This window comes from Leucoraja erinacea, chromosome 1, assembly GCF_028641065.1.
Source record: "Leucoraja erinacea ecotype New England chromosome 1, Leri_hhj_1, whole genome shotgun sequence".
NCBI lineage: Eukaryota > Metazoa > Chordata > Chondrichthyes > Rajiformes > Rajidae > Leucoraja > Leucoraja erinaceus.
Genome location: NC_073377.1, coordinates 94,469,528 through 94,495,540, shown reverse-complemented (window position 1 = coordinate 94,495,540; position 26,013 = coordinate 94,469,528). Strand labels below are relative to the sequence as shown.

At 42.7% G+C, this 26,013-nt stretch overlaps 1 protein-coding gene across 1 annotated transcript in view; it reads right to left on the bottom strand.

Moving 5' to 3' along the window:
- Window positions 1-25,542, bottom strand: part of LOC129699379 (ethanolamine-phosphate phospho-lyase-like) — a 30,296-nt gene extending 4,754 nt beyond the window's left edge. Inside the window, exons 1-11 of the mRNA XM_055639104.1 lie at window positions 25,339-25,542; window positions 20,402-20,520; window positions 18,676-18,835; window positions 17,307-17,381; window positions 15,470-15,563; window positions 14,722-14,838; window positions 12,519-12,601; window positions 11,343-11,568; window positions 6,343-6,497; window positions 4,451-4,540; window positions 2,317-2,447 (exon numbers count right to left, since the gene is read on the bottom strand). Coding sequence (XP_055495079.1) covers window positions 2,317-2,447; window positions 4,451-4,540; window positions 6,343-6,497; window positions 11,343-11,568; window positions 12,519-12,601; window positions 14,722-14,838; window positions 15,470-15,563; window positions 17,307-17,381; window positions 18,676-18,835; window positions 20,402-20,520; window positions 25,339-25,397 — 1,309 coding nt within the window. The 5' untranslated portion in view covers window positions 25,398-25,542. The remainder of the gene's footprint in view (window positions 1-2,316; window positions 2,448-4,450; window positions 4,541-6,342; window positions 6,498-11,342; window positions 11,569-12,518; window positions 12,602-14,721; window positions 14,839-15,469; window positions 15,564-17,306; window positions 17,382-18,675; window positions 18,836-20,401; window positions 20,521-25,338) is intronic.
- Window positions 25,543-26,013: the final 471 nt, after the last annotated feature.

The window sequence follows — 26,013 nt, the reverse complement described above, 5'->3', positions numbered from 1 at the left end:
AAATTTTGTAACATTGCTAATTCCATGTATCTCTTGGGAGGAAATAATTAGGGAACTTTTTTTTCTGATCAAAGGATATTTGCCCAGTTATGCTGGTCATGTACCAATACTCTTCAAAGACTTGCACTGGATCCTTTAGCATAGATCACTGCCTCCGCTAACTTGGAACTGAACATAACAAGCTTTTTTCATCTTGCTCTGGTAACTTTTCGATTTAACTGGATATAATTCCGGGTACCTGCCAGGCTCCTGACAGGTAGGTATGTTAAACTTACCTTCAGCGGCACTGCAATTCTGCCACTGGCTGTGTGCGCAATTTTGGCGCCTTTGAGGGGGGGCCGGGTTAAAACATGGTTTTTTCCTACCTTGTCCTGGAATATATTTGGTTGGAGTGCAAGCTTTTGCTGAAGAATCGTTCCGACGGGCGTTCTGTGTATTTTTTTTTTAAATCGCCCAACAAGTTCAGCGCTGGAGTAACTTTAAAATCATATTCTAAAGCCGTCAACGCCGACAACGGGGACGGATTTCAGGTACGGGACAGGTAAACGAAAGCCGTTTATTTTATATATAAAAGTGGTCCTTAAGATGCCTTTAATTCACATTTTAAGTTGCGAAACTGTGATTTAGTCCCCATCCAAACCGGCAGTATTTTTTCGGTTGATATGGAGTTTAAATTCACCGCAAACTGCAACGTTCCAAATGATTGCGTTCCAGAAAAACCCACTCGCAAGATGATTTAAATGGCCATTAATTTACAGGTATTAAACATTAAATTCCTTCCATTTGGCCTATAAATCCATGACAATGAGATTAAAAAAATGTTATATTGTGAATTCTTGTGTGAATGTTATTTGGACGCTTAGGTTATTTAAAAATGTTAATTTATTCTTAAGAAATGTTGAGATCTAGTAATTGAATTTTGTAATTTGCTACAATTATGAGAGGTGCAGGAGGATGCCATTCAGCCCTTCGAGCCAGCACCGCCATTCATTGTGATCATGGCTGATCGTCCACTATCAATAACCCATGCCTGCCTTCTCCCCATATCCCTCTACTCCACTAGCCCCTAGAGCTCTATCTAACTCTCTCTTAAATCCATCCAGTGACTTGGCCTCCACTGCCCTCTGTGGCAGGGAATTCCATAAATTCACAACTCTCTGGGTGAAAATGTTTTTTCTCACCTCAGTCTTAAATGATCTCCCCTTTATTCTAAGACTGTGGCCCCTGGTTCTGGACTCGCTCAACATTGGGAACATTTTTCCTGCATCTAGCTTGTCCAGTCCTTTTATAATTTTATACGTTTCTATAAGATTCCCCCTCATCCTTCTAAACGCCAGTGAATACAATCCTAGTCTTTTCAATCTTTCCTCATATGACAGTCCCGCCATCCCAGGGATCAATCTCGTGAACCTACGCTGCACTGCCTCAATCACAAGGATGTCCTTCCTCAAATTAGGAGACCAAAACTGTACACAATACTCCAGATGTGGTCTCACCAGAGCCCTATACAACTGCAGAAGAACCTCTTTACTCCTATACTGAAATCCTCTTGTTATGAATGCAGTATAATTATTTATAATGCAGTAAAAAGATAGTTTGTGAGATTTTGTTGATGACAGACACCGCAAATAAAAAGGGAAAAGCCTGCCCATGCACTCCTGCCCTGTTTGGGGTGGACACACTAGAGTGCTAGAGTAACCCAAATGGGTCAGGCAGCATCTCTGGAGAAAAGGGATGGGTGACATTTTGGGTCGGAACTCTTCTTCAGACTGAAAGTGGAGGGGAGAGAGCTGGAGGTTGGACTGAAACATGGCCCATCCTTTTTGTCCAGACATGCTGACCCACTGAGTTATTCCAGCACTTTGTGTCTATCTTTGGTATAAACCAGAATCTGCAGTTCCTTTCTACACACTAGGTCTGGGGTGGCTATGCAGGCATGAGCCAGAAGAGAGTCAAGCATACTGGGGCACCTGCACTAATCGTATACCCTGTAGCTGGATGCCAGTCAGAGTTTATGTTCCCAAATGAAGAAACTGGCAGCTGTGATTTAACCTCAAAGAAAAATCAACATAAAAAAAAATCAACATCAAAAATCAACATCAAAAATTTAAAAAAAAAAAATTGGAATGAGCCAAGCAGATGGAGCAGTTTCCAAAACACATTGCCCATGATCTTGCTGAAAGCTCCATCAGGTTGGATACCATCAGAGGTGCAGGTGTCAATGGCAGCATCCATCCACCCACCCTCCGCTCGCTCTACCCCACCACCATACACCAGATTGGTTAACTGTAGTGGTATTCTAATAGGATAGTGTACCTGTAAGAATTTCATCTATTTTCTCGACCGCAGACTTGGCATCCTCCTTAGTGAAACACATTGGTGGCTTGAACTTCAGAACATTCCGATGTGGCCCATCAGCACTCAATAATATATTATGCTCCTTCAGCCTGTGGTGGTAAATATAAAACGTCAGTTTACAGCGCTGGACAGGAAGAGGCACTCATTTTGTATTCTCATTACCAGCTGTTACAGGCTTGCTCCCAGCTAAACCAAGCTACAGGTACTTTGTTTTCACCAAGCTCGCATTTTTGCCTGAGGTGTACGCGCTGACTACACCCAACACAAATCTGGTTTGCCCAGCTAAACATGTGGTTAGACAACATCATAATGCTTCAAAACTCAAAAAAATCCTCAAAACACCCCAGTATTTCTGGAAGGTAATCTTATGCTAATCTTGCTTCCCTCAAACAAGCATCTTTTTAAATCCACCTCCCCTTCAGCTATCTTAGCAAGTGTGATGAATTATGCTGGGTAGCAGGGCCGACCTTACGAGGTGCGGGGCCCAATTTTCATAGAAATATAAATAAATAATTATAAATGAGTCACGTGCTGCTCGTATTGACAGTAATCGACTCCCACACCCCCCCAGAGCCCGGTACTACCCTCCCCCCCCCCCTCCTCTTCTCTCCCCCCCCCCCCCCCCCGGTCCAGACCAGAGTCTCGGCCGCTCCGGCAGCAGCTAGTCAAAACACAATTACATTTACTGAGGAATGTGGATCAGAGCATTGATGACACATTGCATAACCACTTGTTAACTACTGGCTGTTAAAAAGTGCCACAGTAGTTAACACATCGTTTGTGTCTGATGGCCGTGCAGTGGTTGTTATCCATGTTCGTTTTGTAAAAAAACCCGTATGGCGAATGTTTTTTTAAAATCTTTATTTAACAAAGTGAATTTGTATTTCCATATGAAATATGGAAAATTAACGAGGGCCCCCCCCTTGGGCACAGGGCCCAATTTGGAAAAATCGGCCCAATCGGCCTAAGGCCGGCCCTGTTGGGTGGAACTTAACATTGAGTTGAGTTTTATTCAATGAACATGGAACTCGTTTGGTAGAACTCAATCCATTTCAGATGCACAAAGGCCCTATGTCCATAAATAATTTCAAAATCCATCGGGTACTTCAGGCATCCTTATGTCCGTGTGCTTCCTCTAACCCACACCCACAAGACTGATGGACCTCCATTCTAGATGAGATGGAACAGCTCCCCTCCCTCGTGCATCACTGGGATGCAGTATCAGGGAACCATTCAGAATATATCCGCCAACTGCTCCTGGGGGTTCACCTGATTTGTTGTGGAGGCTGCGTCTCATGTTGTGTCACTGTGACAGCTGACTCTCCACGTGGTAGTGGAGGTGTTGAGGGAGGACTCTGTATTTGGTTCCTTCTATCACTAAACATACAAGAGACCTGGTAACCAATTACTGGTCACACTTACCTCTGCAGCTCAAAACAGGAACCCAGTCTATCAGTGGCTTGCTTGAGACTTCTCCGAGATCCATGCCTAGCTAAGTTGGCTCAGATCAGGCAGAATCCCCTCCCTACTGAAGGTTCTGGAGGGGCTCCTATTTAGCTCTGCTGTTTGGCTGCACCAGTGGAGATTGCGAGTCAAATTTGATTTTGGCATGCACCATGAAGAGGCACAAAATGCTGGAGTAACCCATCGGGTCAGGCAGCATCTCTGAAGAATATGGATAGGTGACCTTTCAGGTCAGGACTCTTCTTCAGTTCAGACTGAAGAAGGGTCCCAACCCATAGAGTACATCTTGGGTTGGGACCCTTCTCCTGAGATGCTGCCTGGTGAGTTACTATAGAACGTTGTCTTTTTTTGCAGTCCCGTTTCTACATTTATCAAGACGAGCTTCCCACCAACGTCACAAAGAAGTTGTGTTTTTCATCTTGTCCCCAGGCCAACCATTGAGTTTTTCAAAACATCTCTGACAACATACTGCATGGAAAACATATATTGAAATTGTTACCCAATGCTGACAACAACTGAAAGATCAATTAAACTCTGCTGGTATTTTCCTGGAATCCCTCCAGGCATCAAAACTTGTTTCTGGGTTTTCAATTTGCAGTTAACAGTACAGAGAACTTTGGCTTGTTACCTGTAAATTATGTGCTGTGCTTCTGCCTTGGCTGGTGTTCGCTTCCTGCGGTCTTTAACCAGGTCAACTCCAATAAACAAGCCCACACCTCTGGAGGGAGAAGAATAATAAGCTCATCGGAGAAGTAGAACATTTAACCAGCTGCACAACAGCAGATCTATCAGACATTCACTGCCAAGATCCATCGATATTTTTGATATGCCTTCCAAGTGGTGTTGAGGTCATCATTCACCAACTCAGTTTTAATACCAACCAGAAAATAGTGAAACTTTGCACTTACGTTTACAGAATTATGTACCGAAGTGTAAGCTGTGTAAAAATTAGTTTCCACACAAGGTATTAAAAACAAATATAAAGGGGCGGCACAACGGCGCAACGGTTGAGACCCGGTTCGATCCTGACTCGGGTGCCACGTCTGTATGGAGATTGTACATTCTCCCTGTAACAGCGTGGGTTTCCTCTAGGGACTCCTGTTTCCTCCCTCATTCCAAAGACATTTGAAAGTGCAAATTTGTAGATCAATTGGCCCTCTGTAATTTTGTCCCTAGTATGTAGAATAGAACTGGTGTAGGGCTATAGGCATTGCAGTTTATCCATTTTGAAACAGGGATGGTAATCAAAGCCGGTGTCAGCAGGTTTCTAGTTACTGGTGGGCCCTCATCATCAACACAATCACAGGACATTTGCTTCGGGGTATTCAGCAGATTCAATACTCTAGTCAAAAAGCCACAAATTGGGCTGTACAGTGATGATTCTGGTATTTACATCCATTGTGATAATAGACATCCAGTACCATCTACCACAACAAAAACCGAATTTAATGGCAGTTTTGTCACTGCGCTCCTTTAACATCAGAATCTTGGGGGAGCACAAGCCAGAAGCTTGCCAATAGAACTAGGCCAAGTCATGATTTGCTGCTATCTACAAGAGCCAGGTCAGTATTATCACCATTCGCCTGGATCGACACAGCTGCAATGAAACGTTGCTGCTTTCAGGACAGAGCACCAGCTTCAGCCTCATCTCTACAGCAGGGCTCAGTATTCAAATCTTACAACTGGGGTTTCAGCTTTTGCCAAATGGATGCTCAGCAACAGCTTACCAAGTTTACTGAAAATGCAATCCCAGACCAGTCACCTTAACCCCCAAGGATGAGCAACTGTGATATTGGCAGCGCACTGAACAGCCAAACTTACTCCAATGGTGCCAGCGCTGACCCCAATCTGTGCCGCCGCTGCAGGACAACCACTGGTAAGCTCAGTGCTGTGGACTGGAGGGTTGCACAGTTTTAGCAGCTGAAATCCAGCAAAATTCCCAAACACTTTATGGGGTTCTAAGCATTGGGTTGTGTTTATGCCAAACGGTTTCTAAAGCCTACTGGAAAGGGGCAGTGGGGTGGGACAGTGGGTACGTCTCCCCTACCCCAGTAACGTGATTTGTGATATGACAAGAGCAGAAGGCAGCACCATTGGCCCTCATATTTACATAGAGGGAGTCGGGAGGTGGTGGTTGCAGGGTGACTGAGTGAATAAATGTAATATATTTACATAGGTTCTTAATGTAGCCATTTGCAGAGTAATATGCAGGAAACAGAGTTCCAAATGTGTGTCAGGGTTTATTTAATCACAGTACTCGCAATAATACATTATCAAACATGCCATGAATGGCAAATCAGATTTACATGTTCTATCTTGGGTCAAAAGATAGAGTGTGATGAGAGGGAAACCCTATAGCATAGGTTCTCCTCAAATATCTTCATTCTCAGTGTTCCCATAAGCCAATGAGCATTGTTCTGCCATTGGAGTCACTGACTGGTCACCACCATAACCCATTACTTCTTATATGTCATTTTGTATGGAAGTTAGTGTTGCCAAGCTATTGCTAGCAAACATTACCTCACGTCGCCAATAAGCTGATGCTTGGCTTGCTGTTCTCTCAGTAAATCCATCAGGTAATTTCCTACTCTTGTGGCATTGCCTTGCAGATCCTCTTCCTCAATGACGCTCAGTACCGCCAGACCGATGGCACAGGAGACTGGGTTACCTCCAAACTGAAACATGGGATAGCAAGATCAGAACCACAGAATCTCCACCTCAAAGTCAAACAGTATATTGGATACAAAATAGCTTTTTATTTTAAAAAATAATCATAAGCTAACAAGTGCACTTTATATCTTCTCTGAAAATGGTTGCTTTCACTAGAGAGGAAGGATGTTGTCCCAAATGGCGTAATAATGCACCAAAGTGCTTGAACACCACGAGGTGTGAAAACTTTAGCTAATTTCTCAGCCTTCTGTTCGTTCTAAATGTTTGTTATTTGTGGTTGGGGGATGTGGATTCATTTGAAAGCCAATTGCTTTAACTTGGTGAATCTGTTTAGTAAACTATAGAAAGCACCGTTTCGTGACTGGATTTTGACTTTTTACTGTGATTCAAATTTGTCGGGCAACAAAGAATAAGCTCCAGAACAATTGCTGGGCGAGAAGCTCGTCGTTGTCATTAATACGGTGCGATATGTCATGGAATCAGTCAGACAGCGCAGAAGCAAGCCCTTTAGGCCCTCAATAACCACCAATACCCATTTACACTAGAACATAAAACAGTAATGCACAGGAATTGACCAATCATCCCACAATGTCTGTGCCAAACATACACCTCTGCCTGCACGTGATTCATATCCCTGCATATCCCTGCGCCACTGTCATATCCATTTCCATCACCACACGTGGCAGCACAATTCCTGCACTCCGTGTAAAAACCTTGCCACACACATCTCCTTTAAACTTTCTTCCTCTGACCAGAAAGCTATGCCCTCATCGTTGATAATTCCACCCTGGGAGAAAGGTTCTGACTATCTACTTATCTATGCCTCTCATAATTTTATAAACTTCTATCAGGTCTCCCCTCAACTCCATAAAAACAGAGTTTCTCCATACAGGTAATACCTCTAAGAAAGGGAACATTCTGATAAACCTCTTTTGCACCTTCTCCAAGGCCTCTTCTTCCTTGCTGTAATGAGGCAGCCACAACTGCACACAATACTGTAAATGTGGCCTAACCAAAACTTTCTAAAGCTGCCACTCGACTTCCTGACTCTTACACTCAATGCCCTGATCGATGAAGCATATTATACTCCTTCTATACCACTCTATCCACTTGTGCGCCATTTTCAAAGAGGTAATCGACTTGACCTCGATTCCTCTATACATCAGTGCTGTTAAGGGTCTTGTCATTAACTGTATACTTTCCCCCTTGCATTCGACCTCTAAAAGCACAATACTCCACACTTGCTCGGTTGAATCTCCATCTTCAATTCCTCTGCTCATATCTGTAAGTGATCTATATTATTTGATAGCTTTCCTTACTGTCCATAACTTCAACAATTTTGGTGTCATCTGCAAATTTACTAACCTACATTTATATCCATCATTTATATATCACAAATAGAGATCCCAGCATAGATCCCTGTGGAACTCCACTAGTCGCAAACCTCCAGCCCAAATATCACCCTTCCACCATTATTCTTCCATGGATAAGCCAGTTCTAAATCCAAACTACCAAGTCACCATGGATCTCATGTATAGTAATCTTCGTGATCAGCTTACCTTGAGGGACTTTACTATGTTTTATTTCAATTGCTTTTCAAAAATCCATGTAGACAACTTCCGCTGCCCTACCCTCAATCATCTTTGTCAGCTCCTCAAAACTCAATCAAATTAGTAAACCATGACCTGCCACTGAAGGAGCCATGCTGTCACTAATTATCCTATTCTCGTCCATTTGCAAGTAAATGATATCTCAAATAATCCTCTCCAATTGCTTCCCTACCAGATATGAGGTTCACCACCTTATAATTTCCTGGATTATCTCTACTTCCCATCTTAAACAAAGGACGAGCAGTGTCTGTTCTCCAGTCCTCTGGGACACTGGAAAGGATAGAAAAATCTTATTCAAGTCCCTCAAATCTCTTATTTTGCCCCTCTCAATAACCTCGGATTCATTCCATCAGGTTATTCTCCTTTAGGCTTTTCAAGCTCCTGGACTCGAGCTAGAACCTACTAACAAAATACATTGAGACCCAGGATGTGGATAAAACTGGAATACCTGGGAGAAACGCATGTGGTCACAGGGGGAACATGCAAACTCCATGCTGAGAGCACATAAGGTTAAGATTGAACCCGGGTCTGTGAAGCCCCGAGGCAGCAGATCTACCCGCTGCACCGCCGTCATCAGCACGGTTGTGCGGGATGTTGATCGCCATTTGGTTGTGGATCTGCCTCTGCAGTAGCTTCAATAGTTGTCCATTGCGCTTTACTTTGCATGTTGTGTGGCGAGACTAATGTGATCATGTGATAGGAGTAGAATTAGGCCATTCGGCCCATCAAGTCTACTCTGCCATTTAATCAGGGCTGATCTATCTCTCGCTCCTAACTCCATTCTCCTACCTTCTCCCCATAACCTCTAACGCCTGTACTAATCAAGATTCTATCTATCTCTGCCTTAAATATAACCATTGACTTTGCCTCCACAGCCTTCTGTGGCAACTCAGGTTGGCTCTGGGGAATGTGGATGGGGAAGAGGACCAGCCACCAGTGTGTCCAATTGGAGTCTGACCTGAAGAGACTGCCTGGGTTCATAGTTCAGGACTAGGGGCTGTGGAGGGTGGAATGCTGCAAGATGACCCAGGTGGATCTGCTTTAGGAGGCTCCCATTAAGTTTGCAGAGGCAGCAGCCTCATGAAAGCATGACTGAGAGGGACCAATAATTCCACTTTATGAAACCATGTGGCCCAATTTCCCAGGTGATATTCACTGCCCAGGCAGGACCACAATGCTGAACTGATGCGGAAATTGTGCTAATGGAGCAGTGGTAAATAGTGTCTGATTGAGTTTCTGTTGTGATGCAACTTGGCCTGGAAGTATGGACATAAATAAATAAATAAAAATCATTCATCCTGGAAATAAGCACTTTTCAGATGCATGGCCCTGAGAAAAAAAAAAAACTGTGACTGAATTTATTGGCCAAGTGTATGGGACATTTGGTAAATATGCAAGGTCAAGGGCATTCACATCACTTAATGGTCAACAGTGGGTATTTTGGAGTGTGATCCTTGTAGCAGCTGCTCCTGGACTCGAGCTACAACCTACTAACAAAATACATTGAGAAAGACCTTTTCAACTCTCTTCCTCCCCAATACACACGCACTTTCACATGAAGTAAAAGGAGAGACTACGTCCTTGGAAGAGATTAGTACCATATCGTTTAGTTAATTTTTTTGTGAAGAAAAGTGGTCTTGAGCAAGAAAGGAGCGTTTGACAGCTCTGGACCTGTACTCGCTGGAGTTTAGAAGGATGAAGGAAGTTCTCATTGAAACCTACCAAATAATGACAGGCCGAGATAGAGTGAATGTGGAGACAATGTATCCAGTAGAGGGAGCGTCTAGGACCAGAGGGCAGTCTCAGAAAAAATGGATGCATCATTAGAAGGGAGACGAGGAAGAATTTCTTTAGCTAAAGGGTGGCGAATCTATGGAATTCATTGCTACAGACAGTGCTGGAGGGCAGGACATTGGATACTTTGAAAGCAGAGATTGATAGGTTCTTGATTAGTAAGGGCATGAAAGGTTATGGAGAGAAGCCATGAGAATGGGGTTGGTAGGGAAGAATAGATCAGCCATAATCGAAAGGTGGAGCAGATTCAATGGGCCGAATGGCCTGCTTCTGCTCCCATGTCTGATGATGAACAACGAAAGAGCCTGAAAACATGCTAACTGTAAATGAAAAGGACTTAATTTACTTCAGCACATAACATAAATGCTTCTTTTAAGTGTGGATGAGCTATAATTACTGCTACAATTAGCTGAGATGTGCCATCAAATGCTATCAGAGAAATCCATGGGAGTTGGTACAAGAAGTACGAACTCTGTAATTCGGTTAGATGTCAGCTTTTCTTCTACTGAACCCACCTTCAGAGCTTACCCCGACTTCCTTTTGGTTCTAGGTCTAAAAATCTTTTGATCTCCATCTCGAATACAGTCAATGACCTGGCGAGGGAATACCCAAGATTCATGCCCCTTCAGTGAAGAATTCTCTCATCTGGATGATAAGCAATTGACCTTTTATCCTGAGACAGTGAAATCTCCCCCCTTACTTGTCCTAATTCTAGAGAGTAGACAAACATGCTGGATAAACTCAGTCGGTGCGGCAGCATCTATGGAGCAAAGGAAACGGGCAACGTTTCGGGCCAAAACCCTTCTTCAGTAATTCTAGAGTCTCCAGCTGGGAAAATCAACCTCAATACTTTATCCTTTAAAAATTCAATGGACTAAATCTTGCCAGCCAAAATGTTCTGAGGGGGAAATGGTATTGAGAGTAAAACCTCCAATGCAATGCAGGGATACTGTACTTTTCTTGATTAATACTTAGTTTCTTGTTCTCATATTTCTGGATGTTCTAATATATATCCAGTAAGTTTTGTGCGCCTTATGTGATTATCCCTATTATAAACGCTTCAGTCTGCCTATAAGGTCTCTACACTTGTCCCTTTTTCCCCCCATATAAAGTTCTTGCAATCCAGCTTCATTTTCCTTGCCAGACGACCCATATTCTTGTCTTTCTTTACCAATTTCTTTATCCCTTTGCCAAGTTTGAAAATTTGCCAAGTAGGCCTTTTCCTTGGACTTAATAGTATCTAATTTCTCGTATACTTCCCTTTAGTGGAACCTTGGACATTAATCAAAGGCAGGTAAGCTTGAATTAGCCCTTATTCAGGTTTTTTTGCTTAATTATACTGGACCAGAGCACTCGAGGATATTTATCATCAGTTTTAGACTTGATTTACTGTTCTACATGCTCTGCTCTACTATTTTAATTGAACTAGAACGTTCAATGACTCACCGTGTTAAAATATTCAAGTCCGGATGCTCCAAATGCCTCTGCAATTTCCTTGGTTGTAACCACGCAGGACATGGGATGGCCATTTCCGATGGGTTTGCCCATGGTGACAATGTCTGGAACAAAGTCCTTTCCTTGCAACTGGAAGGCCCAGAAATATTTCCCAACGCGGCCAAAGCCAACCTGGACTTCGTCAGCTATGAAAATTCCCCCAACACTATGCATGTATCTGAAAATAGAAGTAGCCATCCAGTTCGAACAGACACAAGTAAAAGGCAGCAAACCCATCCTTTCCATAATCAGTCTATACACAGAAATATTCCTCTACAATAGCAACACTCTGTTAATTACCTCAAATTATCATTTCATAATCATGCTTAGTCTATAAACTGATTGGTGTTGTAACCATTGAGGATGACAGTGCAGCAGATTTAGAACTGGAGTCTAAGAATGCTAATGTGAGGCTCCCACAGAGACCCTCCCTCTGGCTCAATGCATGGGATATAGAGTGTGTAGGAAGGAACTGCAGAAGCTGGTTTAAACCAAAGAAAGACACAAAATGCTGGAGTAACTCAGCACCATCTCTGGAGAGAAGGAATGGGTGACGTTTCAGGTCGAGACCCTTCTTCAGACTGAATGTCACCCATTCTTTCTCTCCAGATACGCTGCCTGTCCCGCTGAGTTACTCCATCAATGTGTCTATCATGGATTGCGGAGGCTCAGTCATAGAGTGATTGATACATTCTGTTAATTGAGGACACAAGGGGCATGGAAATTGGGCAGACCAGTAGCTCGGCTCGGAATCGAACAAATGATGGACCAGGTTTGTAGGTTTAGAAGGTCTATCCCTGCTCTTCATTCTTACGCACCACTCTTGCCACCCTCACCACTTCTTCTACTATCGCTATTTCAAACTTCATCGTATCTAAAATCATTGGCCACTGGAACATTCTTGCCAGTTGTCAGAGGTAGTTGGGTTACATTTCTTGCAAAATACATTATGCATCATCTATAATTATTAAATTATCACAACCCAATACATGCATTACAACTCAGAGAGGTGCTTTTTCAAAGTGCCACCCATTCTTACTCCCAGGCAAGAGAGAATTTTAATTACAGCGTAGATAGAGAGCTATATCAAGCCTTCTATTCTTAAAGAAACACAAACTGTGTACCTACTGTGCCACTTTTTGGAAGTAGCCAGGTGGTGGGATTATCTGACCTCCGCAACTCTGCATGGATTCAGCAATAAATGCAGCCATCTGCACAAAATAAGATGATATGAAAACCATACATCTCCAGCTTTCAACATAAAAAGAAGCGGGTGGTCGGTAATTCAATAAGAAGCCAGGGGATAGAACGGTTAATCAGTCTGAGTCACTATATATAAAAAAGAAAAAAGGCTTTGACAACCTTCAGCAAAATCTGGTCACCACCATATTCCACTATTTCGTTAAACTTGCAGGACCATTTGTAAAAAGAAAATGTCATGAACAAATTTGCAGTCCCCGGGGTTGAAATCCAACAGATCCCTATTACTTTCAAGACATCAGTTAATGGTTCCAAGGAAAATTTTGGTGTGTGCTGCTTCAACAAAGTTGTTAATCGGCATAGGTTATCATCCTGGAATTTCAACCCCAGACTGGTTAGGCATACGTTACCACAAAGGGAAAATATTTATTATTTGTCAAAAACATTATGTGCAACCTGTTTCATTTGATGCTCCTTGGCAGAATCCATCCTTGCACATTGTACACGATCACATTCCAACATCAGATAGACTCCCAACTCCTCTGTCTGTATTTGGTATCAAATAACAGGCAAAAGGTTCAGAGTTCCACAGCAGCTGGTCCTCCTGGAAATAAACCTCGTCTCTGGCCTTGATCTGGTTGTTACAGAGTAACAGAGCAAGCTGGTGTTTCACGCACATTAGTGCACACCAGCGATGTTACTGTCACACGTAGAATTAGTCGTTACTGTCTCTGTGGCTGAACAGCTTCCTGGTTACCTATTAAAGTAGCCAACAAAAGGGGAAAAAGAAGAGAGAGAATAAAAACTATCCATTAGTGAAGAAAGATATATAGTTACAATCTACCTATCCTTTGGAAGGACAGTGGGGACAAGTGATTTGGTGTGGCTGGGAAATGCCCGATAAAATTACTCATTGTGTAAAGAAAACTTCTAGAGGAATCAAAATGTTTGCGTAGTGGTCAATTCAATTGGCAAAACATTGACTGCCACAAATCACTTGCCTCATGATTAAATACAATCAATGTATCGAGTTATCAAATAAACATTTCCTCAGAGTTTCTCCTGATCTGCAGTGGGAAGTGCAATGTGGGAAGTGGGAACTTCGCTGGGAAGTGTGACTGAAATCCAAGGAGCAGCTCTGAGGTAATTTCAAAACATTAATCAACGGCGCTGGTTACCACATAACAACCAATTATTTTATCCATGTTTCAAAGTCCATGAATCAAACAGAGTTTTGGAATATCATTGTCCTGGCTTCAATGATGTCAAAGCCGCACTTGGAAGAAACCGGCCTGAGTGTTATGATGCATCATGTGGCAATGTCGTATTTAGTACAAAGCCTACAGCGAATAATCTCTGGCCTTTGCCATTATTTTGAAGGCTCATGTAAAACTTTTGCCAAACCATTTGGGGAGGGGGATGAGAAGAATCATTCCATCCCACCACCCACCTCCTCCTTCTTTTCCATCATTCTCTAAATTGCAATGGGAATACTCCAGTTTCATCTCTGCTTTCAATTCTGAGCAAGAACCTTCAAAATACTATAATGGAGTATGACATCGAGTAGAGATGCCTTGACTGGCAAACTCATAAAAAGAGCTTCCATCATGATAGTTGCTTTCATCCATTTTTACATTAACTGAAGTTGGTGCTGCTCGAGTAACCTTATCAATCAGTGTTAAATTAAGGATGATTTTGTATTGTACAGATTTAATGAAACATTGAACTATTGGCACTAAATGCAGCAAGTTTGCATCCTTAAAATCTTATCACAAGCTTGGTTCATTTGTACCAACTGCGTTTTCCTCTGCAGTAATTTTTAAATAAAAAAATTAAAGATATGTGTAACTGAACTCTTCACTTTCTCAGGCTCTCAAACCTGGTTCAAGTCAACATCAGATGACACTAAACAAGCACGGATAAATATTCTTGCAAAATAAAATTAAAGTAAAACTCTGTTCAATTATATATTCTGTATCAATGCCATCAAAAGCAGGCCTGGTATCTATAAGAAAAAGACGGATTTTTAATTCTCAATCACTCCAGGCAATGTTGAATTCTGTTCTAGAAAATAGATAGATACTGTTAATCGTACCACAGCACAAATCATTTTGTTTGACTGGCTACAAACCTTGTGTCCTTTCTTTCTGGCCTCTTGAATCAGTGCATTGACTTCACCTGCATAGGCTGAAGCTGCATCAGGATGGTCCTCCCTGTACTTCCCTCTGTAAACATCTGGAGAGGGTGCCTACGGAAAGATAGGCACAAATTCCCTTTACTAATCCAAGTGCACGAAAATCTAAAACAAATTCAAGTGTTTTGGCATCCAATTGCTTAACAATATTAACAGTAATACGACTGTTAGGTCTGTTTTCAGTGGCTATTAGCTGAAAAGAAATACATAACATTTTGGTGGACGTTTGGGTTAGCTATGGCTCATTAAAAAAAAAATAATCCTTCAATATTTTTCAGAAAATGTTGGATCATGCTCCATGTGTAAACCTATGGAGTCTTAATCAAAGCCTAATTCTATCCGGAGCCCGTTTTCCTTCACAGTTCAGGAGGCTGAAAATAAAATGCGAGCTGGTCTACGAGTTTCCTTCTGCTCAGTGCAGATACACTGAACCTAAATGTGGCACCACAGTTGCTGTAACAACTACTTAGGAGATCCGCAGTAAAAGAGAAGTGCTATATAGTATATCTCTCAGTTCTAGACTATAACCATGAGGGTATCCGCCAAGCCTCTAAGCCTCCCCAGCTCCTGTTGTAAAGCCAGAAGTGTATTGCCCACATATCCACAGTGAATTATGTGCTATCCCTCTTTTTATTTACTAACACATTTGCAACAGCTGGAATGGTAAACTATTACCAATACTCACAATGTGCACAAATTCCTTCTGACATTCTGCATGAAGCTCGTGGAATTTGTAAGGACTAATGTCAATCAAAGATGTTACGTGTCCATGGTAAGCGCTGTGTGGGGAGTGAAAGAAATCAAAGTTCAACCCAAGTATCCGGCATTTTAATACTCAGTCCTGTACCTGCACCAATGGTCTGTGTAAGGGAGTCTCACACACAATGTTCAGAATACCAAATATTTTGATGTTCACCAATAATGGAGTTGGCTCCTTAATTCCAGATGCATTCATCTCCTTGTACATAACCTCTACAACTCCTATTGTGGAATTTGAACTAGTCTCCAGATCAATAATCCAGACATCTGAGTAAATGAACTAATATGCTGCTTAACCCTCGTTGCTTTGTCACCACTTGTTGTCCATGTTTTGAAACAGCTAAAATGTCAGCACTTTCAGCCATATCCCTGGCTTTTAGTGAATGCATCAGCAAAAGGGAGGAGAACACGTGGCAGACCTCCTCTGTTTTATTGCCCGACTTCTGGAAGCATGGGAAGTCTAGGAAACTAGGTTATAAAGTTGCTCTTCCAAATTTCCTTTCACTTCCATCAGTTTTGGTATTATCTGCTGAATGTGAATGTGGATAACAAAATCAGCTTGTAATGCACTGAGCCAGCTATAACTTCGCCAGCACATTGCCAACACTTAATTCAAATAACACTGACATATTACCATCAATTAGGCTTGCTGATGATTAGCAAGATCTCTTTTAAATAATGAAACCTGCCCAACCAGCGCCTCCAAGTGGGATTGTTTGAGCAATAATGTGTTCTAGAATGTGTTGCCTCACTGGCTTTAACTGAATTTGCATTTCAATAGCAGGTTTGCTGAACTACAGTTGAAAAAGTAATGCGTGCCAAGCTAGGATAGTTCAGTCAGAGCAGAGCCTCTGCAGGGAATTGCCCCCAGGTGTTTCACTGGTGCCGTATCAAACAAAACAAGTACATTGAATAAAGAGATCTCCCGATACTTCTCGGAAGATAGACAGAAAAAGCTGTAGTAACTCAGCGGGCCAGGCAGCATCTCTGGAGAGAAGAAATTGGGTAACGTTTCGGGTCAAGACCCTTCTTCAGACTGGTTAGGAATAAAGGAAACGGGAGGTATAGACGGTGATGTGGAGAGATAAAGAACAATGAATGAATGAATCACTATATCTCTCAATCCTTTTCCTCCTTTGGGGAGAGACCTCCAGAGTTGGACTTGGTCGTTGTGAGAAAGATCGCCATTGGTGTAACAAGATTAGTGAAATGCAAGGGGCCAAAATTGAGGGACGTGGATATTCAGCATGAGCTTTCATAACATCTAATATTACACCACCTTAACGGTAAAGACAAAGCTCCCCAATAGAATACTCTCAGTATCATCTTGCCAAGCACTGCCAGTTACAGAGATCTACATAGATACTTGGTAAAAGCTAAACATTTGCAGAGAGAAAAGTGGGAGACCAGGAACTATTAACAGATTACATTTATGTAAACCTCCTTTAAATGAGATGCCCAAATGTAAAACAAGGAGAATTATGGATTATGATAGGCTGCATATCAATCCAGGCCAAGAGGCCTAGAACTGCAGATGTTGGTTTAAACCAAAGATAGACATAAAAAGCTGGAGTAACTCTTCAGTCTGAAATGTCACCCATTCCTTCTCTCCATAGATGCCGCCTATCCCGTTGAATTACTCAAGCTTTGTGTCAATCCAGGCCTTGAGGCAGGGAATTCTATTCAGATCACTCTGTTATGAAGTAACTCTAAACTCCAGAATCAAAGACTTTTCAGCGTTTTCTCTAATTCCTACTACTTACTGCTCGAGGGTGATGATATCATGGTGACCAGTATACTGGCGAGCCAATCGAAGAGCAAGGTCATTAGCTTCAGAGCTGTTAAAAACACACACACACACACACAGCATCAGAAGAGTAGATACAGCAAGTGTACAATAGTGATCTTAAAACATGATACTACTAGAAACAGAAAATAGGTGCAGGAGTAGGCCATTCGGCCCTTCAATATGATCATGGCTGATCATCCAAATTCAGTACCCTGTTCCTGCTTTTTCCCCCATATCCATTTATTCCGTTAGCCCCAAGAGCTAATTAAATCTAACTCTCTTGAAAACCTCCAGTGAATTGGCCTCCACTGCCTTCTGTGGCAGAGAATTCCACAGATTCCACAACTCTCTGGGTAATTCTGTGTGAAACAGCTGCTCATATGCAGCCCTATTATGCTGCCAAGATCATGGTCACCAAAAGGACAACATGTAATGTGGTTTCCTGGAAATATTCAAGTTTGATTTTACACTGGGAGTACAGGAATCAGCATGTTCTGACAAAAGGTCTTCAACGTGAAAGATTAACTCTCGGTTTACATCTCCACAGATACTGCCTGACCTGCTGCGTGAATTCTGCAATTTTATTAGAGGGTGTGTTAAATGCCAACTTCCTTTTATTTTGCGTAATCACCTTATCTTTGATTGCATATCAAGAGTGGTTTGTGTGAAAATGTACCATAAAGCTGATTGAACAAAATATAATATATTCATTGTACGGAACACCTTTGAAAACATTGATGAGCTGGATTAACTAGCTTCATTGTAAGGAAATACAAACTTGTCAAATTTATATTTATTTCCTTTACGTTTGATTAGCAGTACAAATGCCGGGCTTCATTACAGCCTGTTTTTCTTTAGTATCACCCCCTTGAGTTTACTAATGCTGCTGCACAATCTTTTGCAGAGGACACATCAATCAATGACAATCAGAGGTATTGCAAGAACGGAAGTTGCAGCTAATATAATGTATATGCATTATTGAGGAAGTAGAAACTCCATATGGTTATGTCTGAGCGAGTGCTTGTGTTTTTAAATTGCAAAACAACATTGTAATTTTAACTTAAATGTTCAGGAATGGACAATGGATTCTGACATTACCAATAATGTACAGAACCTGAGGATAAATCAATATATACTGCCTCAAATTGCTAGTAAGCAAAGATCTATTATTATTGTATTTTTCCTCGACAAATATTCCATTAAATATTACGCTACTAATCAAGAGTTTGAACCACGATACACCATTTAGAACAAAATAACATGTATTCATGGAAAACTGACACAGAATAGAGAATGTACTTATGGAATCTAATGAAGAGGGAGATGCAGAGGATAGACATTACCCTGAATTGACAAAGTAGCAAACAGATAGTTGAGGCGGGAGGGTCTCACTGAGTTGCTTGGCGTACTGTACCAGATTGTCATGTAGAAATCGTGCGTTAGTGTTCAGCAGTTCCATCTGCTTGATAGCAGCTTGCACCACAGTTGGATGGCAATGCCCCACTAAAACAAAGAATAAAAGCCTATTCAAATACAAAAACAACTTAATCAAACAACAGAGTGCAATTCGATTTTGGTACAAAAAAATGCCGGAATGTCTAATAGTGTTTGTAATCGCCCACTTGTGATTTAAGTTACAGGAATCCAGCGCTAGATTTGTCAACATTTCATTAATCACGGCATTGTCTAAACCTCTCTTGCAAGAAAAAAATTGCTGCGCAGCTTTCCCCTAGAGAGTATTTCACTTAACAAATCTTTGATACAAGGAAGGATTTAATATTATTTAAACTACTGCTTAACAAAGATTTAGTTCGCTACATCGAACAGTAGGGTATGTATTTTCAGACTGCCTTTCAAACACAGGACTAACCCATGGTTTTGTTTGTAGAGAAAAGTGTGCTGGTACGCACCTTTGATATGCATGTGTGTCATGTGGCTGGAAAACCAAATAATGACATTTAACTTCATAGAGGTTTATTTTAGAGATACAGCATGGAAACTGGCCCTTCGGCCCACCGAGTCCGCACCGACCTCAGCACATTAACACTACCATACACATACACTAGGAACAATTCACACTTATACCAAGTCAATTAACCTACAAACCTGTAGGTCTTTGGAGTGTGGGAGGAAACCAAAGATCTCGGAGAAAACCCACCGAGATGTGGAGAACGTACAAACTCCGCACAGGTAGCACCAGTAGTCGGGATCAAACCCAGGTCTCTCTGGTGCTGCAAGTGCTGTAAGGCAGCAACTCTACTGCTGTGCCACCCTAATTGGTATATCATAGTGGTATATGCACCAATATGGTGCACCATACTGTTATATACCATGACTAAAAAAAAAGTCTGTAATACTTAATAGCCTTTTTGATTAGATTAATGAGAAGAATCTGAAATAAATAAGCAATATGAAAATGGGCAAATCCTCTTGAGCACTGGGACTTTTTCACCTAACAATAATGGCCTTTCCATGAATAGCATGTAAACTTCAGCTTGTAGGTCTCAGTTTGCTAAAAGATGCCAGTTTGCTTTTGTTTCGCTGCATCTTTACTGACAGACTGAGGAGCTTTTAATTTCTTTACTCATCAGCAACTGGTGACCCACTCGCTTCAAAAGTTGAGGATTTACTGTACCATGCACCATAAATCTCTTTGCAATGTGAAAGATTGTGTCAGAATCTAATTCCTTTGGGAGAGGAGCATAGTCAACAACACTGTGCTGTTTACCTGAAAACATTTACCACACCGAGCTTCAAAAATCCCAAAAGTAAACAGGTTGCATTGTTCCACATCCCACACAAAGATGATAAAAGATAATCTATTGCAATACAAAAGGTGCTGCTTTCCCCCTCTGGTAATTGACTCTGCATGTTACAGTCACAACATGTTGCAACTTCTGCTTTCAAATACTGAGTCATAGATTCAAAGCCATTTCTGAGCTGAAAGTGTATCTGGTGTATTCATTTTATCTCATTGAATTTTAAACTGGGTTCTCAGCACTGAGCTGGAGATCATGTCTCAATATTATAGTGTTGCAATATATAGAGTTTCAGAAAGAGGCGACATACCATGAGCCACGTTGTTAATGCAGTCCAAATACTTCTTGTTATTCTCATCATACATGTACTGGCCCTGGGCACGGATTATCTTGAGTGGGTCCTTTGCAAAGAACACCTTGCATGATGGCCTGAATAACAAAAAGTAGTCAAGAGTTGAAGTGCTGCCAATGTTTCGAAAAAAAGAAAAGATCAGTATGAACATGTAACACAAGGGAGACTTTTCCTGGTAGGTATTTGTGGCGTCCCTAAAGGAAAAACAACTTGTTAAAACAAACCCTAGTTATGCAACTGTTTCCAAGAATTTGAATGAATCAAGGCCAAGTTGCAGCTATTTCAATAGGAGTCTTACTAGGAAATGAGAGCATTAAACAGTACATGGGAATTATTATTATCACAGTGACGTGACTGAAAGGCGAATAGGGCCAACAACTTATAATTTCTGTATATAGAATGGGATGCAAGCAGAAGCCTCCACACGGCGCACCCCGGGCAATGCTGACGACAGAAACTGTACCACAGTGACTGACTGAAGTAGCCAATTCTGCAACCACCGACCGTCAACCGTCACTGACCGACCGGAAAGACGTGATATGGAAGATGGCCGGACATGAGGAAGAAGTATATAGAATCTTCAGGCTTAACAGAGGGATGTAAAAGAAGAGGCAGCACTGCATACTGATTAGCAAATCCATTACCCTTGTAAAGAGGGAGAATATACTAAATCTTTAAATGAGGACATATGGTAGTTTTGGAATAAAAGGGAGTGATCACTCTGCTACAAGTACACTACAAGTCTCCTAAAAGTCCATAGGAGACATGGCAGCAGTTATGAAAATAATGTTCAAAAAAGCAAAGGACTAATTGGGCTGTAATAGTTGGGCACCTCCCCAATATTAGTTGGGATTGGTTTAGTGCGGAAGGTGAAGAGGGATGGAATCTTTAAAGTATGTCCATGAGAGCTTTTTTAAGCAAGTATTAAGCTAGACCTACTGGGGAGGGGCAATGGTAGTGGGAAGTGCCAGTGGGAAAGCATTTTGGAGACCATTTAGGGATCAAAGTGCAACATGGTGCCAGGTAGGTGAGTTCTTACTGTAAATGAATACTAATCTGGGCTCACAAAGGGTAAGGCCATTTTAGTTGTGGAATTCATGGAGGGCGTTGACAGTCAGATTTTGGAATATAACATCATTATAAAGGAGGTATTAAATGTCTTAGTGGGTTTGAAGGGGTTAAATGCGCATGGCCTGATGAATCCTAGGTTGCTATGGGGCCCCGAGAGAGAATTTGTAATCTTTGCTGGCAGCAGATGAGATGCCAAGTGGCTGGAGGGGAGACACAGGGATCATCAAGGGTGTTCTGTCAGGAAAATGCTATTGAGGACCATGTAATGGACCTGTCCCACTTCGGCAATTATTTAGGCAACCACAGATGACTAGTTTGTTGCCACATGTTCGCTGGTGGTCACCTCCTCAGTTGCGCAAAACATCGTAGCTTCTTTCTGGTCGCTGCTAAATTTTCGCCGACAGTGGAACAGGCCCATTAGGTAGCAGCTCTGCCAGCAGCACCACTATGCTTAGAGAGGGCAAGAGGAAGGAGATGTTTAAATGACAAAGGGAGTTTATAATGAGAGATACGGAGTCCGAATGTGTAAATTATTTAAGTCCAATTAGCAGAGTGTGGGGGTGGGGTTGAGTGGTTGGTAGTGGGATGGACGTGTGATAAATTTGGCAAACTGAAGATAGGTCAAGTGAAAATCACACACAAGAGGAAACATGGGCCCAGTGGTCCCTGCAGAATAAATAGCTCCTCAGAACAAATTATTGCTGCCTGCATCAAGTGACAAATCTTCGAATTTACAGCACCACTCACGGGGAGATCAGACCTACGACTCAGGGACTGCTGGCATGGGTGCCAGAGTCGAGTAACATCTATTCCAAGGTAATAAATAATTAAATTTTAATTTATTCCAAATCTAACCAAGGACCTTCAACCGGAAACATTGGCTCTGCTTCTTTTCCCACCTATTAGTATTTTCAACATTTTTTGGTTGTATTCCAGATTACTAGCATCTGAAGTATTTTTTCTAATTGTAAATTGATGAACAATAAATAACATATCAACCAGTTGTAAAGTCAGTGGGAATTGTAATACTATTATCTGCCAGCTACAGCCGAGGAAATTTAGTGATGACAATTCAAACCTGTTCAACAATATTTATGTCTTCTGTGCTCATCAGAAACACATAACTTGTTGTTCACTGAATGAGGGGTGTGCCTCGAACTAAATAATGTATGCAAATGAAATAAGAAGACTGAGGGAAGAATCTGTAAATGCCCAAATCTAATTTTTAATGCACAGTTATCTCCAAAGAGATATAAATTTTGGACTTTCAATCTTCAATTCCGCAGAAAACGATAACAGATGCTAAAAAGGAAGCTAACAGTTTATAGGTAATAAGAGTGCATCGGTGCCCGAAATACTGTGTGTCATTTCATGTATAAATTGGGATGTAAAAAAATTCAAAATCATGTACTAAATGGATATTTAATGTAGTGTGTATTCTTCCTATTTCATGTATTTTCACTGAACTCCTCGACATGCTTTAATATTCCTTTCTTACTCCCAAGATGGTCTACTCTAGGCTACAGGGTGGTGCGAGAGAGTCTGTATGTTGCTTGCCTCCTGGGTAATCTGTACATACTAGAGTGTGCAATTTGGGTACTACCCTCTACCTTCTCACTGTCACCCAGTCTTCAGACAATCAGAAGAAGAGCTTGAAGAGTTATCATTGTCTTCCATCTTCTCATTGTTCTCCCGGGACAAAGGGGCTACCTGCGCTGAAAGAACAACACCCTGGGAGCAGACAGTATGCCTTACTGAAATTTCACAACTGAACAGAGGGGAACATCAGACAAATTCACCGTCTCATCTTCCACATCTGGGATGAGGAGAACATGCTAGGTGGCCTCACATTGACCACTTTCGAGCAGGAAGAGACCGGATTACATTGAACACCTCTCTGGTGTCCATCACAGGGGAAATCATGGCATGCACCCTTTTCCCAGTGTCTGAAGAGCTGGGCCTTTGAAACTCCATGTGGAATCTGTCCATTGAGAGACACCTTGACCATGTGACAGCTTCAACCCGGGAAATGGTACCAACCAATATACATGACAATATATGTCCATATGTCTTAAAAGATATGGACAAATAGATAGATGGGTAAAGTTTAGAAGGATATGGGCCAAATACAGGCATATGTGGCTAGCTGAGGTGGGACTCCTTGGTCAGCGTGGAGGTATTAGACCAAAGGCCCTGTTTCTGTGCTGTATAAATCTGTAATTTTTAACCTCTGAAACCCTCTCACTCCGTCAATTGAATTGAACTGTGGTGTGTCATTCCAAATTTGACCATCCTCAGAAAGTTGTTACTCTCCTATATCTGCCACATGAAGGCTTGCAATTTGTAACCTTAACCCACAACTCAATCTCAGTGCAGACCTGTGTCAATCAAGGCTGCTTTATTGCCACAACTTTACTCAGTCTTTCTTGCTGCAAACCTGCACCCCACCTCCTACAAATTTCCTGCTGAGACAAGGGCTAATACACAACACAAATAGGAACTGTTCAATGTACATCACCACCCTTTCAAAACCAATGTCATTCTAACTACCATCATCAAGCTGCAATATCCAGAACATGCAAAAATACTGCACAGGGTCAGACTGGTTCAAGAGATCTGTGCCAAACCAGATGTCAAATTAAACATAGAACCTACATGTATATGTGTATATTTGGAGGCCAAACATGACGGTACTGTCAAACATACAGTGACGCATATGAGAGTGGGCTAATGATCTGCAAACTAAGGAGAGACCGAGAGATTGCAGATTCTGGAATCTTAAGCCAAATACAAAGTGCACCAGTGTATCAGTGGAGGGAATGGACAGGCGATGGAGAATGGTCCCAACTCAAAACATCATTTGTCCATTCCCCCACAGTTACTGTCGGACCTACTGATTACTTCAGCACTTGGTGACCTGCAAAAAAAAGATAATTCTTCCCACCACTGCTCTTTGAACAATATTACCCTCCAAAAACAAAGGTCTTGAGAAGATCCTGTGGTAAAGGCAGACTTTGATGATGAAATTCACCACGGCCTTCAGCACTGCACAGCAAGTGAGGGAAAACGCATGGTCCACCCGGCAAGTGACCTGTTCCCTCCTGTACATTTCAAGGTCATCAAAGTCATAGGCTACCTACAGCAAATATCTCAAAGTCCAGCAGAGATACAACAGTGACCCACTTCCTCCTGTATACATCAAGGTAACAGCCCACTGACAGCAGATATTTCAAGGCACTTGAGAGTCAGCACCAATGCTATCTTTGCAAAGTGCTCCAAATGCATTGGCAGTGCTGATGAAAGGTCCGCCGTCGTGGTTAGGCCACTTCGTTCCCACGGTCCAGAATCTAGGAAGCAGACGCTCTGATCGCTGCCACAGCAGCAGATTAACAGATGCGCAGAGGGTTCGGGATTCAGGCGTGTTCGCAAACCCTCCTCAAAAACAGCACACAGCATCCTCGTGGGAATCTCTGGTCCACGACGGCGACTTAAATAGCAAAGGAGCATCCAAGAGCCCAACGAGAACGCTCAGTGGGAATAGGATGTAAAGGGCAGGAGAAGCGCAGCAAGTCCCCACTGTGGTGGGAGCCACCTTACCCCAGCAGTCACCCCGGAGGTGGTGGAAACAAGTAGCCGCCCGTCCACCCCCAAGGGTCTGGGCAGCCGCTGCATCAGGTCCAGGTGCATTCATTCCACCCCCTGTCGGACTAATGCACTCACTCACACGAAATGTCAATCCCTCTGCTCCAGGTGCAATGACAACCACCTCCCTCCCTCCCTGCCCTGCCCAGCTCACTCCCTCCCTGCCTCCCTAGCTCACTCACCCGATGTGCCGCTGCCTCAGCTCCAGGGTCCGCTCTTTGCCGAATATCTCGGATCCCATCGCGCCTGTTCAGCTCCCGCACCCGCACCGGATCAGCGAGTTCACCGCGCACTATCAGCCGCTTGCAACACCTCGCCCTGCCTTCTATAGTCTGCCATAAACAGCCCATCACGTGTCGGACACCGGCTCCCAAGCGCAGGCGGGGCTGGGGCTGGAGCTGGGGCTGCCGCCGCTCTCGGTGCCTTCTCCCTCCCTCTGTCCCGCCCTCTCTGCGTGCGATGTTGTTGCGGTCTCTCCCCATCCCCGGCTCCCTGGCCCCGGCCGGCGTCTGCCGTGCGAAGCGGGACCGCGGGTAAATACTGTTTAAGAAGGAACTGCAGATGCTGGAAAATCGAAGGCACACAAAAAAGCTGGAGAAACTCAGCGGGTGCAGCAGCATCTATGGAGCGAAGGAAAAAGGCAACGTTTCGGGCCGAAACCCTTCTTCCAGTCCTGTCCAGACGTCTGAAGAAGGGTTTCGGCCCGAAACGTTGCCTTTTTCCTTCGCTCCAGAGATACTGTTGCACCCGCTGAGTTTCTCCAGCTTTTTTGTGTACCTCGGGTAAATACTGCCGCGCCGCGCCGCGCAAAGAAAGTTTATCAGGCTGACAACCTTCGGTTTGAAACCAAGAAAATA